General features: G+C 44.1%; 1 protein-coding gene across 3 annotated transcripts in view; it reads left to right on the plus strand.

Moving 5' to 3' along the window:
* LOC144805858 (uncharacterized) overlaps positions 1-16,558 on the plus strand; it is a 2,350,900-nt gene that overhangs the window by 1,344,440 nt on the left and 989,902 nt on the right. The window contains exons 1-4 of one of the 3 annotated variants that reach the window (XM_078672340.1): positions 290-375; positions 3,835-3,945; positions 11,281-11,331; positions 13,171-13,289. In XM_078672340.1, coding sequence (XP_078528466.1) covers positions 3,880-3,945; positions 11,281-11,331; positions 13,171-13,289 — 236 coding nt within the window. In that variant the 5' untranslated portion in view covers positions 290-375; positions 3,835-3,879. Of the gene's footprint in view, positions 1-289; positions 376-3,834; positions 3,946-11,280; positions 11,332-13,170; positions 13,290-16,558 lie in introns of those variants that run through there. The other 2 variants (XM_078672339.1, XR_013605614.1) reach the window with 2 other exon arrangements.

Genomic DNA, 16,558 nt, shown 5'->3' on the forward strand with positions numbered 1-16,558 from the left:
CTGCAGGGAAGTATCTGTCCTCAGCGCATGCGTAGTTAATTCAAGGCCTTCCTTTAATCAGTGCTCGCAGTTGATAATGGAATAGGCCCTCCTTATTCCGCGCTCCGCCGCGGGAGGCAAACCCCTCTCCTCAGCGCATGCGCACTTGTTCATCAATTAGGCCCGCTTTAACAAGCCCTCCGCTGCAAGAAACAGTGTCTGTCCTCAGCGCATGCGTAGCTAATTCAAGACCTCTTTACCCCGCGCTGTGGGAAGCAGTGTCTATCCCCCCAGCGCATGCGCAGTTGTCCATTAACGGGCCTCCTTTTAACCCCGCGCTCATGGTTCAGTCCTGGCCTCAGGCTCCGCAGGGAGCACAGCACCCAAACCACCCAGGTGAGGTATTTATTTACTTATTTTATTTAATGCATTTTTATAAAGCACGGATTTTACCCGACGGTGTCAGAGCTCTGTACAATAGAACCAGTTACGTTACAGGAATAGAACAAACAAAGCCATAGAGTCAAAAGGAAGACAATAACAAACACAGAATGTACAAATTAAAATATATGAGTATATATGACAAATTTACAATGACTAAAGAAGTTCTTGGCGAAAAATAGAAGGCCATAGAATCAAAACAACGCAGGCAAAAGGAACACACTCTCAAACGCAGCAAGCACAGGATGTACAAACACAAATATACATATATATGACAAATTACAATGACTAAAGAACTTCCTGGCGGGGTCTGAAGGAGCGAATTAGTTCTGAAAGTGTCTTTGGAATAGAAGAGATTTGAGGTCCGCTTTGAAGATCTGGATGGAGGTGATGGCACGGAGCGAAGGAGGAAGCGAGTTCCAGATTCTCGCCGCATTACCTGAGAACGATTGTCTGGTGCTGGTTGGGTCTCGAGTGTGCTGTCACGGCATTCATTTTTTTATTTTTTGTTGTCTGCATCGATCATTAGACATGATTATTTTGTATCAAAAATGTTCATTGACACTCATTGGTGTGGTTGGGTAACTATTTTGAAGGCCTCAGCAAAGGTTGACATTTTTTTTGCCTGAAAAGTCTGTACCAGAGTAAACGGGGCCAGCCCCGTCAATTAAAAGTAGCACAGTTTAAAAAACAAAAAAAAAATTGCAGAGTTTTATATAACTCGAACTTGACCCAAATCAGGTATCAGAGCGCTTTAGTTACGTTACATGTGGACACACATTCATTTTTGTTAGGCACGGGGAGATTAAGTGATTTGCCCAGAATCACAGGATGTTTAGCGTCGTTACCAAGACTCGAACCCAGATCCCCAGGTCCAAGGTTGAGCGCCCTATCCGTTAGGCCAACTCCTCTCCCCACAGTGAAAGAACACACTCAGTCAGCACTAACAACTGTGCTCCATTGCTACCTAGGCTTGGGCATGCACGGCAGAATCTGATTTGGCTAAAACTCCACCAAATATGTCTCAACCTTACTAGTGCCTCAGTAACCAGGTAGCGGTCAGCCAATGCCCATCAGGTAAACAAGCATTGGCATAGCCAGTAGGTCTCACCTTTGGAACCTTATAAGTGTTTAGTTAGCCAGCACAATGTCCTTGGTGCAACAACATCAACTGTTGCATGGGTAAATACTTATAAGGTCCCAAAGGCAAGACCTATTGGCTGTGCCAATGCTTGTTTTCATTGATTCCTGTTTGTGCCTTTTGGAGATGCATGCTTCTGTTTACTCCTCGTGTCTAACTACTCCCGCCTTTTGTTGATCTAGATCACGGATACTCACATTTTCCTGGGAGCCGCAAAGTTTGGGCTATGGTGCAAATGAGGGCCGCACTGATGCCAGTGGGGTTGTTAAGTCTGGGTAGGGAAAACCCGAGTAGGAACCTAAGGTCATCAGAGGATCTTCTTATGCAACACAGCAGAATAAAAAGAGCAAGATAGGGAGAAAGGTCCTTCAAGCACTTGGTTCCTAAAACGTGGAACACACTACCCAGGGACATGTGCATTATAACCAACAAATTAGCATTCAGGAAAAGACTCAAAACATTGCTCTTTCCCTAAAAACTCCCGATCTCAGGCAACTTCACTTAGTCCACCGTAGTTATGTTTCTCTTAGCGCTGGGAAGCCTACGGGCAGCTATGCACTTTACAAATACGTAAACATCTTATCTGAGCCTAAAAAACATTATTAATTGCAGATGAGCAGCCCCTCCCTCTGAATGTCGTTTGGGGGGGGGCATTATCTTTTGTAGTTGCATCAATTTCTATAACATTAATTAAGTTAAGGGTGTTCAAATGGTCCATTAGCTCTCTACCACTATTGCATGTTTGTCTGCTGCTGTGTGAATATTCGCTTGACCATGAGTAAGATAGCTTAGTATTAAAATCGCCCCCAGACAGATTCCTACTGACTTGAAACAGTCTTTGGATTTTCCAATAGATGCAATAAATGTAATCACATTTATAAAATGCATATTTGGAACAGAATGGAAATCATTGTTATAAAAATTAATTATCCAAAAGGAAATTCCCCTATTAAATAATATGCCTTGAACATTATTGTTATGTGTAGGTACAGTTTTTATGCATCCTCCTGTCGTAATATTGACCCAGATTGATAAACCCCCAAATGGTCGACCCTGCTTGGGGGTTGTTGCTAGGATGTTATAAGCCCTTGATTGCATTGTGGTCTGTTCATTTTCCTTTAGAGCCAAGACGCCTCGGCAGTAGTGCACTCCATAAATATTTTCATTTATTTTCATTCATTCATTCATGTTATGGCACTCAAACCCCTCAATATGAAATTCTTGTGCGGCCCATGTTTCCTGAAATAAAAGGATATCTTGGTCTTTAATGAGTTGTACCCAATCTGGCTGGTGAAGTTTAGAGTACAACCTTGCAATATTCCAGCTTAAGATACGGAGGTCTGGACTTGCTGAGGCCTTCGTTAGCATAGGGGGGATAAGTGGGTTGTGGGAATAGTACACACAGTTACTTGCAGGGCATGAGGTAACCTAATAGCAGGATCAGTATTTTCCCCAAAAGTTGATAGTCAGTCTTGGGTCTCTAATCCAGACAAGGCCTGGAACCTATTAGAGGTAGTAATTCAAGAGGAATTGTTGGTGAAAGGAGCATGACTTGGTTCGTAGAAATAACCAAGGGGTAGTGTGCATATGTTAGTGCTATTAGGTGTTATAAATTCGCAACCCCTTAGTAGGTGTCTCACCAAAGAAGGTCTGCGAAAGTTAATTATAATACTGTCCCCTTCGATATTTTTTGTAGATGCACTGACTCACCCAACCCAGCGTGCCATAATAATATCCTTTATTTCGGATACATGGAAGTTTCTATGCCTTGATAGCCAGTCCGCACATTTATTGCATAGCTGGTCCCATGACTCATTCTGCCAGTACCAACACATGAGGGCAAGTAGCGGGCGGCAGACTAAGGACATCCTGATTAGCCATTCATACATGGGGCGGCAGGAACATTAATGCACGAGGTACTAGACAACCTGTTCTGATTCGAGCCCCTGGGCCTTTTTAACCCATTAGCACCATCCCTGGTGGTGTTGGTATTTGAAATGGTTATTGGTATAGGGGACTGGGGGGGAGGAGTCATTTCTATCTATAGGCAATTGAGGCAGCCCCTTGATTGATCGTATATCGGGTGAAGGGTGATTGCAGGGGCAGTAACTCTGGCGGTTTGCCACACAATTTCGGCATCTAAAATACTCATACCTACACCTACGCTACCGATGGCCCTGCTCCCATCAACCTCTTTGATTTCGGCCACCTTTTCTCCCATTATCCCCTTAAAACGTTTGGTTACTAAAATAGCCACCTGCCTTCTTTTCCAGGGTAGATGAAAAGAACTGCTGGGGAAAGAGTCATTACCTCATTCTATGCCAATCTTTGGAGAGGAGCTGCGTCTCCTGGAGAAGGCACACATCTGCCTCCATGTTATCCAGGTAGGAAAGGATGGACCTCCTTTTATTGGGATTGTTGAGACCTCTTGCATTGAGAGTGAGAATTTTCAGTGTGGGCTGGGAAATAGTGTGTCATAGTGAGTGCACCAGGTATTTTAAAACAGGCCAAGTGTCGACAAGCTCAGGTTGCCCTACTATGCCTGCAAAGAGCCAATGATCCCCTCACGTTGTTTTGTGTTATGAATTTCATCAAGGTTGCTTTATGGTTGAGGAATACAAGAGGGTTGTGCTAACTGAATTTCTTGTTAATCACTTTTTAAATTGTATTCTGCAGTGGGCATGTGATGTTTATGAACTGTATTTTTTTATTGTCCCTGTTATTGTGTAAATATGAACTTTTATGGTGTTTTTTAAATACCGAATAAAGGATTATTGATTGATTGATTGATCAATTCAACATTGTCCAATTTAAATTTGCAGTCAAGAGCATCTGTTAAATTAATAGGTGACAATTTTTTAGCAACCATAATGCATATTTCATATACTATCTACTAAAGAATAAAAAGTGTAAAAGTGTTTGACCGCTGTGACCATCACATGGACATGGCAGGGAGTCACTTTTTGCTTTATAGCTATAGGGAAAACAAAGCAAATATCTTACTGTCCCAGCTCTTAGACGGAATAGGAGGCCTCTCTCACATTGGATGGGTGGTGCAATATAACTTGGTAAACAATGCTCAGGGTACGCAATTGATATACATTTTGCAACAGTTTGTTTATTCAATTCCCTTTCTAGTCTTTCCGTGCTATAAAGTGCGTACAGTGCTGTCTTTAAAACTTTTTTGTCCATTGTTACAGCTGTGTTTGAATTGGCAAACAGTCTACCAAGGTTAACGCTTTCCAGACTCTTGACTACCCCAGGAAGCCATGGAATATCCATCCCTTTCTCACAGCAAAGACTATCATCTATTATGTCCCTTGTGAGAGAAGCCGCGGGATTCTTCATTATGGATAGCCAAAATTGTGCAGGGCAGGCCCTTATGATGTCTTCAATGTATCCTAATTTCAGTTCGCCTTGGCATATGTACGGAGGGGTTGAGATTGGAGCGCCCAAGAGTTTTCTACAAAATCTATTTTCCGCTGATTGGACGCAAGAGCATTTGGCAACACCCCATACCTCTGCCCCATAGATAGCTATTGGTACACACTGGATCTTAAAAATCTTTAAAAAGGCTGGAATTGTTCCCGGTCTTTTAGAGCGGAGGAGACTGAGAATTGAGTTAAAAGCCCTAGAGAACTTACTTTTACAATATGCCAAGTATTCACACCAAGTGCCATTCGCAGCGAAGACCATTCCCAGATACGGTAAACTAGCAGTGCAAGTTAATTTTTGGTCGCCAACAGAGATAAAATTCAAACGACATTTCCTTGCCCCACAAGGCATTATAAAAGATTTCTTAAAATGTGTGCATAAATCTAGGCCGGACATAAAATCTGTGAAACGTCGAACTAAAGAGCGTTGTGCATTTGATGTGCGACCAATTAAAACCGCATCATCTGTGTAAAAAAGCACTGGGAGAGGTTTGCCTTGAATTCTGGGAACATCATTAGTTAGTGTGATTAGTGATTTATGTCAATTGTTTATATATATGATAAATAGAAAAGGAGCCAGAACACACCCCTGTGTGACCACTCTATCTACACTGATGTAATTGGAAACTTCTCCCCCACCCCCAATCCTGACCCACGCTTTCAGGTCCGCATGGAGATAGGCCAAAAAATGAACAAGGGCCTCATCCAGTCCATATTCTAAAAGGATGGACCATAGACGGGACCTATTGACAAAATCAAAAGCTGAGGACAGGTCCATAAGAGCTAAGTAAAGTGGCGAGTGCTGTGCAATAGTGTACTTCCCTATGATCAAATTAAGATTAGGACTTTGCTCGTTTGTGCCAACTTTACCCCTGAAACCTAGTTGGAATTGTTCTAAAATCTGGTTGTCCTCTGTCCAGGTTAAAATGTTGGTGTATAAAACTCTGCCTAAAATGTTAAGGGTGTTATCTATGAGGGAGCTCGGTCTACAGCAACAAGGTTGTGTGCAATCGCCCTTTTTAAAAATGGGAACGATCGTGCTAGTACACCATGTCTTAGGCAGTGGGGCATTGGTTAGAATATAAAAAATATTTAACAACAGTGGGGCCCAGAAATCTGGTTTATGTTTAATAAGATCGATGGACAAGCCATCAGGGCCTGGAGTATTATTGCCCGCACTCTGACATATAGCCGCCTCAACCTCGTTTATTGATAATGAGACTCCAGGTGGCACCCTTTTCATAAAAGGGTCGGATTCAAAAGGAGGCTCTTGGTAAATAGTGGAAAAGTGACTTTCCCAGGTAGGGCTCATTATGTTGCAGCTGATGGGAGTTAATGGTTGTCCCATTGATCTCAACTCTTTAATGGTAGTCCAAAATATATTCCCATTATTTAAGCTGGCAACATTAATGAGCGCATACCAGTGCTCACCTAATAACTGTTCCTTCCTATTAGCAATAGCCTCCTTATATGTCAACCTTAAGGACTTGACCAAATCATTACACCTAGGGCTTTGAGATAGGGCCTTGCGGAGCTTCCTGTTGACAATTGAGCACTCCTGATTGAACCATCTAGAGTTGCGCTGTACTGTGCAAATGGGTTTAGACAGCAAGGATTTAATGGCTCCATGGAGTTCGGTAAAGGCGCTGATAGCCACTGGGTGTGGAACAGGCCCTCTAAGCAGATGTTAATAAGATTTGTGTTTCCCCTAACCATAGAACTGAATCGGTCTGCGTTATTAATGCCTCGACATACCAGTCTGCGATTATCTGTGGATGGTGATAGATCTCCAGCACCACATTCTGTCTGAGGCGTTGGAACTGGAGACATCCGTAACCATATTTGTATTGGGTTATGGTCCCCAAAGATTGTGGCCATAATTTCGGCTTTAAGTAAGCTTGCTTCTAAAGCGGGGGAGATAAGAAACATTATCAATTGCAGATGAGCAGCCCCTCCCTCTGAATGTCGTTTGAGGGGGGGCATTATCTTTTGTAGTTGCATCAATTTCCATAACATTAATTAAGTTAAGGGTGTTCAAATGGTCCATTAGCTCTCTACCCCTATTGCATGTTTGTCTGCTGCTGTGTGAATATTCACTTGACCATGAGTAAGATAGCTTAGCATTAAAATCGCCCCCAGACAGACTCTTACTGTCTTGAAAGAGTCTTTGGAATTTCCAATAGATGCAATAAAATGAAACAAATTTATAAAATGCATATTTGGAACAGAATGAAAATCATTGTTATAAACATTAATTATCCAAAAGGAAATTCCACTATTAAATAATATGCCTAGAAAATTATTGTTATCTGTATGTACAGTTTTTATGCACCCCCTGTCTTAATATTGACCCAGATTGATAAACCCCCAAATGGTCGACCCTGCTTGGGGGTTGTTGCTAGGATGTTATGGCATTCAAACCCCTCAATGTGCAATTCTTCTGTGGCCCATGTTTCCTGAAATAAAAGGATATCTTGGTCTTTAATAAGTTGTACCCAATCTGGCTGGTGAAGTTTAGAGTACAACCTTGCAACATTCCAGCTTAAGATACGGATGTCTGAACTTGCTGAGGCCTTCGTTTGCATAGGGGGGATAAGTGGGTTGTGGGAATAGTATACTCAGTTACTGGCAGGGCATGAGGTAACTTAATAGCAGGATCAGTATTTTCCCCAAAAGTTGATATCAGTCTTGTGTCTCTAATCCAGACAAGGCCTGGAACCTATTAGAGGTAGTAATTCAAGAGGAATTGTTGGTGAAAGGAGCATGACTTGGTTTGTAGAAATAACCAAGGGGTAGTGTGCATATGTTAGTGCTATTATGTGTTATGAATTTGCAACCCCTTAGTAGGTGTCTCACCAAAGAAGGTCTGCGAAAGTTAATTACAATACTGTCCCCTTCAATATTTTTTGTAGATGCACTGACTCACCCAACCCTGCGTGCCATAATAATATCCTTTATTTCGGATACATGGACTGACTGACTGACTGAATTATTTTTAATGCGCTCTTATGCCGAGGCGTCTTGGCGCTGTAGCACGGAAGCTTCTATGCCTTGATAGAAGTCTGCACATTTAATGCGTAGCTGGCCCCATGACTCATGTTGATCCCTCTTTAAAGTGGGTACCCCTGCCAGTACCAACACATAAGGGCAAGCAGCGGCCGGCAGACTCAGGACATCCTGATTAGCCATTCATACTTGGGGCGGCAGGAACATTAATGCACGAGGTACTAGACAACCTGTTCTGATTCGATCCCCTGGGCCTGTTTAACCTATTAGCACCATCTCTGGTGGGGTTGGTATTTGAAATGGTTATTGGTATAGGGGGGGGTGGGGGGAGGACCCGTTTCTATCTAAAGGCAATTGAGGCAGCCCCTGGATTGATTGTATATCAGGTGAAGGGTGATTGCGGGAGCAGTAACTGGCGGTTTGCGACACAATTTCGCATCTAAAATACTCATTCCAACACCTACACTATTGATGGCCCTGCTCCCATCAACCTCTTTGATTTCAGCCACCTTTTCCGCCACTGTCCCCATAAAAGGTTTGGCTACGCCTCCCGTAGACCTTATGCCATCTTTCTCGAGGAATTTTGGTCTGTGGGCCCTCTGTCTCCTCCTGGATTGGATTCTCAATGCCCAGCACCTGGCAGGAGGAGTATGCCCTGCCATAGGAAAATCAGCCAGAAAGGGTGACCCAAAGAATACGGTATTCCTTGATGTCGATGACGCAACTAGCTACTCGGAACTCCCTACACTTTTGAAGGGGTATAAGAGCCAGGTCCTGGTACAAAGCTATGGAGTGGTCCTAATATATTATTGGTTGCTTGTCCCTGGCAGCACGTACCATACACTCTTTTAGTTGAAAGTCTGAAATGTAAGCCAAAATATCCGGTGGGGGTGCCCAGTATGCTCCTGAAGAGACCCTGCAGGTAATGTGTGATGTCTGGCCCTTCTTCCTTAGGTGGAACTCCCTTAACACGGATGTTGTTTTGCCGAGACCGATTCTCCAGGTCTTCTCTGTGTGCCTGGAGATCGATCTGTTGAGCCTTGAGCCGGACTATCTCTTGCTGTAGATGCTCCACCTCCTTTTCCTGGGCTTGCTCCTGATCCTCGATGGAAGCAATACGGTCCCCAACGGCATCGACGTCCCGCCTTATCAAAAGGTGGGACGTTGATGCCATTTGGGAACGTGTGGCCTCCATCGGTTATCTCCTTCATCTCCCCCGCTATTTCCCTTTTCAGCGTCTGCAAGTCGCCTTGTAATGCACCGAATAGAGACTCTAAAAAGGCGTGGGTAACTGGGGCTTCAGAGGTGTCCACATCTTGGCTGATTTGTGTCATTGGGGAGAGCCTCCCTTCTCCGCTGCGGTCATCGGGAGCTTGATCAGCATCTTTTTTAGATTTTGATCCTTCTTGCTTCTCGCCGAGGACATGGCTGCTATATCTCTTACCACACCACCAGACCCGCATGCCTTGTCGTGGGGGTCCCAGCCCCAGTGGGTGGCTGTCACCGGGTTGTCCTCCCGCTGAGCTCCACTACGCTGTTGCTTGATGGTGAGGGCCCTAGGTGTCACTCCCTTTCAGTCTTGTGCGTGCAATGCTGTCTTTGACCGTCTGCTATTGCCCTGCTGGGCATCTGCTGCTTGTTCTCAATACTCTAAGCACTTTGCGCCCGAACCTGCTGTGAATCCCCCTGTAGGCCAGCTGCCCTATCTGGCCCTACAGCACTAGGGGCCAGATGTAGGTAATTCTATTTTACCGACTCATAAATACCGAATTTTACCGATTCGGTATTTATGAATCGGTAAAATAAAAGGAGGGAGATGTAGGTAAATTTAGTAATTGAATTCGGTAATGCCCATTGATTCCTATGAGCCTTGAAGCCCATAGGAATCAATGGGCATTACCGAATCGGTATTTACCGATCCGGTAAATACCGAATCCTGCAAGGGTGCAGGGGGTGTCACTTTGACACCCTCTAGCACCCCAAATACAGGCATGTTTGCCATGTGGCACACAGACATGCCCTAAGGGCATGTCTGTCTGTCACATGGCATAGGTGTGCATGCACACATGTGCATGCACACCTGGATTCGGTATTTTACCACCCAATTGGATTGGGTGGTAAAATACCGAATCTGTAAGGCCTTTGGGACTCAGAAGAGTCCCACCTACATCTGGCAGTTACCGAATCGGTAAAAATACCGATTCTGTATTTTACCGATTCGGTAAATTTACCGATTCGGTAAATTTACCGAATCAGTAAAATTGGCCCCCTACATCACAAATACCCATTTACCGGTCGGTAACGGCCGAAATCGGCCGTTACCGGTCGGTAAATGGCCTCCTAAATCTGGCCCCTAGATGTCTTCTAGTACCACTGCGGCTAATTCCTGCATTATGTGCTTGCAGGCCGTGGCCTCCGGTTTCCTCTGACTTGGCAGTCAGCTCCAGAGAGACTGATCCATGCCCGGGCCCCTCACCCATTGGCACCTTGTGATTCTTACAGCGTTACAGTTCATATCTCATTCCCCTTATTGGATTTTGTCATTTTAGTGTCATTTTGTTCAATACACTTTACTTTATTTTTCTATTTCGTTTTTTTATTTTTTTTTATTTTGCATTTTGACTTTTATTTTTTGGTTTCTACATACATATTTTACATATTACCTTAAGTTAAGCCTGCCTGTTCGGTGCTTAGGTACCAGGGGGTTGATCCTAGGTTAATTGAATGGCTTTGAAAGTTCACTCTGACAACGGTTGTGATTATTCCACATCTACCGCAAATAATAATTCAGTTTCTTACAGAAACTATCTAACATTATCTGCAAAACAGGCAGTTGATAATCTACCAGGGTTGAAGCACCATGTGGACAGATTGAAATATGGGATGAGTATTGTGTGGCAATAGAATCTCTAAAAAACTTCAGCTTGCAGACGAACTAAGAATTACGCTTGAATGTCATAACTTTTTAAAACAAGGTAGTCAGGAAAGTATGGCGAATATATTGCAGCATTTTGACAGCCCCAAGCAAATTTGAGAACAGAGTGGATGTATGTAGCAGAGGCGAGTCTGTTCACCCAATGTGAGTGGTGAGATCCGCATTGCTGATCTGCCTGAAGTTATGATGCTGCTGACAGTAGCGTGTCTGCTAAAAGCGATGGCGTGACTGGTGGAACTATAAAGCCAAATAAGAGAAAGTTCTCTTCCGACACCGCAGTCTTCGTGACTGAGACCAATAATGCTGAAGACTCTGAGACTCACAGCAGTATTTTCTCCTTTCAGAGCGTTATTGCTGCAGATGGAGTGAAGCCAAGAAGTAAGCACATTACTAAGGTACCAACAACGTTTAATATTATTAATTTGTATTAACTGTTTCTCTTTTACAGCATTTGGAAATGCATTTTCTTATTTTGTTGCTTTTTGGTTCGTTTTTTATTGTAGACTGTTATCTTCGGTTTAAAGGGAAAGATGTTGTAGTGTGTGACCTTAACGCTGCAGTTTGCATTTCATTACCATCATTTACTTATCCTGGAGAATCTCCAGGGTGGAGGAGTTTTGCTGTTCCAGAGTTCTTTCTTCAGCTTCTGGGCAGTTGTCACTCTGTGGCTATCTGTGGTCCTGTTTCTCTGCTCTTCTTGTAGTAGCTCCTATCAGAGTTTCTTCCTCCAGCCAACGATAATAAGATGCCAGGCATCACCCAGCACACAACACAGCCTATGATGGTCTACGTCTATCTGCTTGGCGCAGTTAGAGCGAGGATAAAGTTCTCCGGGTCTATCAGGCTGTGACTGTAACCTAAGGGCTTAAGATGAAATGTAGAGCTTACCTCCTTCCTGAGTGGCTCCAGACTGCTGTGTGCAGACCCGATAGCCGTCAGCACCCTGGAGTATGTATGTATAAATCAGATTATGTTGGAAGTAACCTGCAATATAGTGGCTGGCAGCACTCTCCATAGAGTAGGATTTCTGAAAGTATTTTATTTCCTGACACATTTATGTAGATTGTCTTTTAACAGGCAGAAGAACAACACTGACCATACATTTCCTGGCACCGTCTTTAAAATGACGTACACATTAGGAATGGCATTTCGTTCTGCTGGAATAATAACACAAGTTATCTTTCACTCTGCTATGATGTTGCTATGATGTTGGCTGCAATGCCTTCCATGTTTCATTCAAACGTGCTTTCTACAGGGCACATACATGATTTGCTGCTGTAGAGAAGTAATGCTCTTGTGTACTGTGGCAGACTCAGAAATATTGAAAAACTTCATGATTTCTCTTTCAGCACTTCATAGTAAAACCTTTCATTTTTTGACTCATACATTTGGCAGAAACATAACTTAGTACCATTAAAATAGTTGTGATGGGGAACATCCATGTGGGGTTAGGACTGGCTCGACCAGAGTGCTTGCTGACTTGGAGGAGTATGCAGTTGACCACCTTGCCTGGTCTGGAGTGGAACCAAGCCAGCGATGCTTTGCTGCAGGCTCATTTGCCCTGATAGCTGGTCAACAGTTTGAGGAGGAGGAGGTGAAGAGCTGGCTAAGTGTGCCATGAGGCTGGCAGTTCAGTACATCCCTGAGAAGTGAGCTTTGAGTCATGTAGTGTTCCTCTTTTACCACGTGCAATTCATCCTCTCCAAAGCCTCAAGAATTCCTGGGTGTGAAGGGCGGCTGATTCTGATTGGGTGCTTGAAAGTTTTCCAGAAACTCATGTTCTTGATTGTTCATGTTTGTCAGTAGTTAATTAAACACGCCCAGGGGTTTTATCTCTTCAGTGACACAAGCTGCAATAAAAGTTTCTTAGTCGTTGCAAAAAAATATGAACGGCTGATGAGCCTCTGTCTGTCAAAGAATGGAAGGGCTGGGGAACTGTCATTCATCTCACCGCTAACCAGAGCAGTGTCATGCTTCATCCTCCGTCAGGCCTCTGATTTTAACTAACATCCCTTAGAACACTGGGACTTTAGAGCCCATCCTTTTAATGAGAAAAACAAAACTACAAGTCCCATAAGCAATAGTGGTGGAAGGTGTCACGCATGACCTGGGACAACATCCGATTCAGCACATCCAGTTCAATTTTTAAGTATTTGACACAATATTGAATTTATAACCTTTGTTTTTTATGGTCATGAGTCACCAGAATACTAAAATGTGTCTTTTATTTTCAGGGTCAATTAAGTAATGGTCACCAGCTTGGAAGCTCTGTTAATTCTTCAGTATTTGTCATTGATCTCCACGTGTGGCTGGTTTCGGTCTGCCCCAGCATCGTTCCCGATAACTCGCACAGGTAAGCAGCTTGTAGCAGCAACATGATAACCCCATACTCGTCTGTAAGAAGTGCGCTCTGAGGCAGGTATCCGATCATTTTTTTGAAACAAGGAAGCGCCAATATCTGCTATGTACATTTGTTAAAATAAAGCACAATCAAATCACAGTATACTGTTCCGGAGGTTCAGTCCCAGAGTCATTATCTGTAACTGAACGCAGACACCCTAGGAAGCAGGTGCTTTTAAGACAAGTTGCGTTCACTCACCTGAAGGTGACATGCTTCATCATTGGGCAATACTCCTCACCAAGCCGGCGCTACAATGCCTGGCGGGCACCACAAGAGGCCACTTTGTCGGAGATCTTTTAATAAGTACTCCGGATGAGCATAGTAGGACAGAGGATGTTGTGTCATAAGATGTGAGATTGGTGAAAGTCTGAATATAAGATCAACTATTGACCAGTTGTCACAATATAGTTAATGTGATCTTCCTGGTCCATGTTGACATTAAAAACAGTGGCAGAGAAATTGAGGAACTAATGGCCCCTATCACTGTGTGAAAGTGTCGGTCACCTATGGACCTGCTGGTAAGCTGGGGTCTATACTTCAGGTCAACCTTTTTCATGCCTTGTGTAGTCATGGAGCAATCTGTTGGCATTTCATCAGGACCAAACATGCAAAAATGGGTAAATGTGACCTAATCTTCTCCACAGCGTGAGGAGCTCTGTAACTCAAAGCCCTGCACCGTGCATAGGTGATAAGGTGCATATTACCATCTTACTACCACAGGTGAGCACTGCCTAACAGGGTGCACTAGATACAGTAACCCTCCTAAAATTCAGGACATATTGACTTATCCAATAGCGAGGACACCGCTTCAGAGGGCAACTGGTTTGAAAAGCACATGCTTCCTAGGGTGTTCAGTCAGAGATAATGTCTGTGGGACTGAACCTCCAGAACAGTATACTGTGAGTTAATTTATATGAAGAATGTGTATACTGGACTGTCATTTTCCTCAGCATCTCTTGTGCTATGTAAAATAAAACACAACACACCGGGAGGCCAACAAATCTATCATACATTTAATGCAAAAATAGCAAAAGGCCAAGCAAACTAACAAGTGACAATTTTCTTTGCAATGGACGAGAGCATCCACCCTAAAGCAATTTGGAGAATATAATGCTAATGCTACGCAATGTATTTTTATACACTTTTCTCCTAATACAAGTTAATGAAACATGAACACGTGATAGAAACAGTTACTGAAACGACACTAATGAGTAGGAGGCAGGATCTTCTCTCGAGAGGAATGTGAGGAGTCCGTGATGTGCAGATAAAAGATACACAGACAAGCTGCAGAACTCACTGTTTCTGGAAATAACACTTCTGTTTGTCAATATTCAATTTACTACAAGATGCAGGAAAGTGTGCCGATGGACATCACTAAATAAAATGGATCTGGGCCCTAATAGAATCATGTAACTTTGTAGGCATATTAAGCCGAACAGTCACATCAAATTAATATAAGAATATTGTAATTTGGTAATGTAATATATCAATGCACGTTGTGGCATTCATGTGTAACCAATTATCGGTATTAAAGAAACCAGTATATCCGGTTATGCTTTCTCAATTCCTTCTTCCTAGAGGCCACCACTGCTGCTAGCCAGCTGTATTCAGCAGTGCCTCCTGTGACCTGGAACCCTGCATTTAATCAATACCAAAGGTCGTCAATGTTTCTAGCCAACTCAGGGTCACTGGTGCCACTCGCACCCCACCACCCATGGGCCTCTTATTCTTTTAGCCAGCTCCAGTCAGTAGTGGCCCCTTGGACCTGTATGTAAGCCTACTAGCCAGCTCCAGTCAGTAGTGGCCCCTTGGACCTGTATGTAAGCCTACTAGCCAGCTCCAGTCAGTAGTGGCCCCTTGGACCTGTATGTAAGCCTACTAGCCAGCTCCAGTCAGTAGTGGCCCCTGGGACCTGTATGTAAGCCTACTAGCCAGCTCCAGTCAGTAGTGGCCCCTTGGACCTGTATGTAAGCCTACTAGCCAGCTCCAGTCAGTAGTGGCCCCTTGGACCTGTATGTAAGCCTACTAGTTAGCTCCTGTTAGTACTGGCCCCTGGGACCTGTTATCATTCTAGCCAACTTGAGTCATTAGTAGCACCTTGGGACTAGTGATCATACTAACCAACTTCAGTCAGTATTGCCCCCCTGAGAGCTATTATCTAGCTAGGTAACTCCAGTTAGTAGTGACCCCTGTTCCTTAGATCCTGCAAATATTCAAAACCAGAGGTCAACTCTACTGCCAACCAGTTCCAGTCAATATTGACATGCATTGTTACCCTGCCTGTAATGAATACCAGAGGCTAGCGTTGTGGCTAGCCAGCTCCAGCCACCAGTGGCCGGTCACATATTATCCTCAATAGGATCAATGCCCAAGACCTGTGCAGCTGCTAACCTGCTCTAGTCAGTAGTGACCTCCCAGACCTGTTATTCTGCATATAATCAGCAAGGCTTCTGCCCTAGTAACACTCACCCCACATCCTTATGGTATATTAGCAATGTCATTTATTTACTTACATCATAAGGTAGGTATCGCACTATATCACACAATCCCAAAAACAAAGAAAATCAAAAATTGCCTAACCATTCAGCACTCCACCTTGTCAAAAATGACCAAATCACACCGAGCACTATAGCCTGTCACATCACATGGCACACTCAGCAACAACATGACCAGATACCACGGCAGAGATTTGGGGCCATTAATCCTCTGTTCGAGGCATGTGTGCTGTAGATGCACATGCTTTGCATACTCCTGCCATCTTCAATCAAGCATCAGAAAATTTCTAGAGCGCACTACACACCCGCGAGGGTCTCAAGGCGCTGGGGGAGGTTGGCTGCAGCTAGCGGTCGAAGAGCCAGGTCTTGAGTAGACTCCTGAAGGTCTGTGGGTCTTCTGTCTGGTGTAGGGGTAGAGGGAGGGCGTTCCATGTCTTGGTGGATAGGTGGGAGAAGGATCTTCCCCCGGAGGTGGTTCTGTGGATGCGTGGGACGGTGGCCAGTGAGAGTTCTCTGTTGGGTGTGTAGAATGACAGTCGTCTGTTGAGGTATTCTGGTCCGGTGTTGTGGAGTGCTTTGTGTGCGTGGGTCAGGAGTTTGAAGGTAATTCTTTTGTTGACAGGGAGCCAGTGCAAGTCTCTCAGGTGGGGGGTGATGTGGTCTCGGCGGGGAACGTCGAGGACTAGGCGTGCCGAGGCGTTCTGTATTCTTTGAAGTCTGCTGATG

Source organism: Lissotriton helveticus (assembly GCF_964261635.1).
Source record: "Lissotriton helveticus chromosome 1_1 unlocalized genomic scaffold, aLisHel1.1 SUPER_1_unloc_3, whole genome shotgun sequence".
Classification (NCBI taxonomy): Eukaryota; Metazoa; Chordata; class Amphibia; order Caudata; family Salamandridae; genus Lissotriton; species Lissotriton helveticus.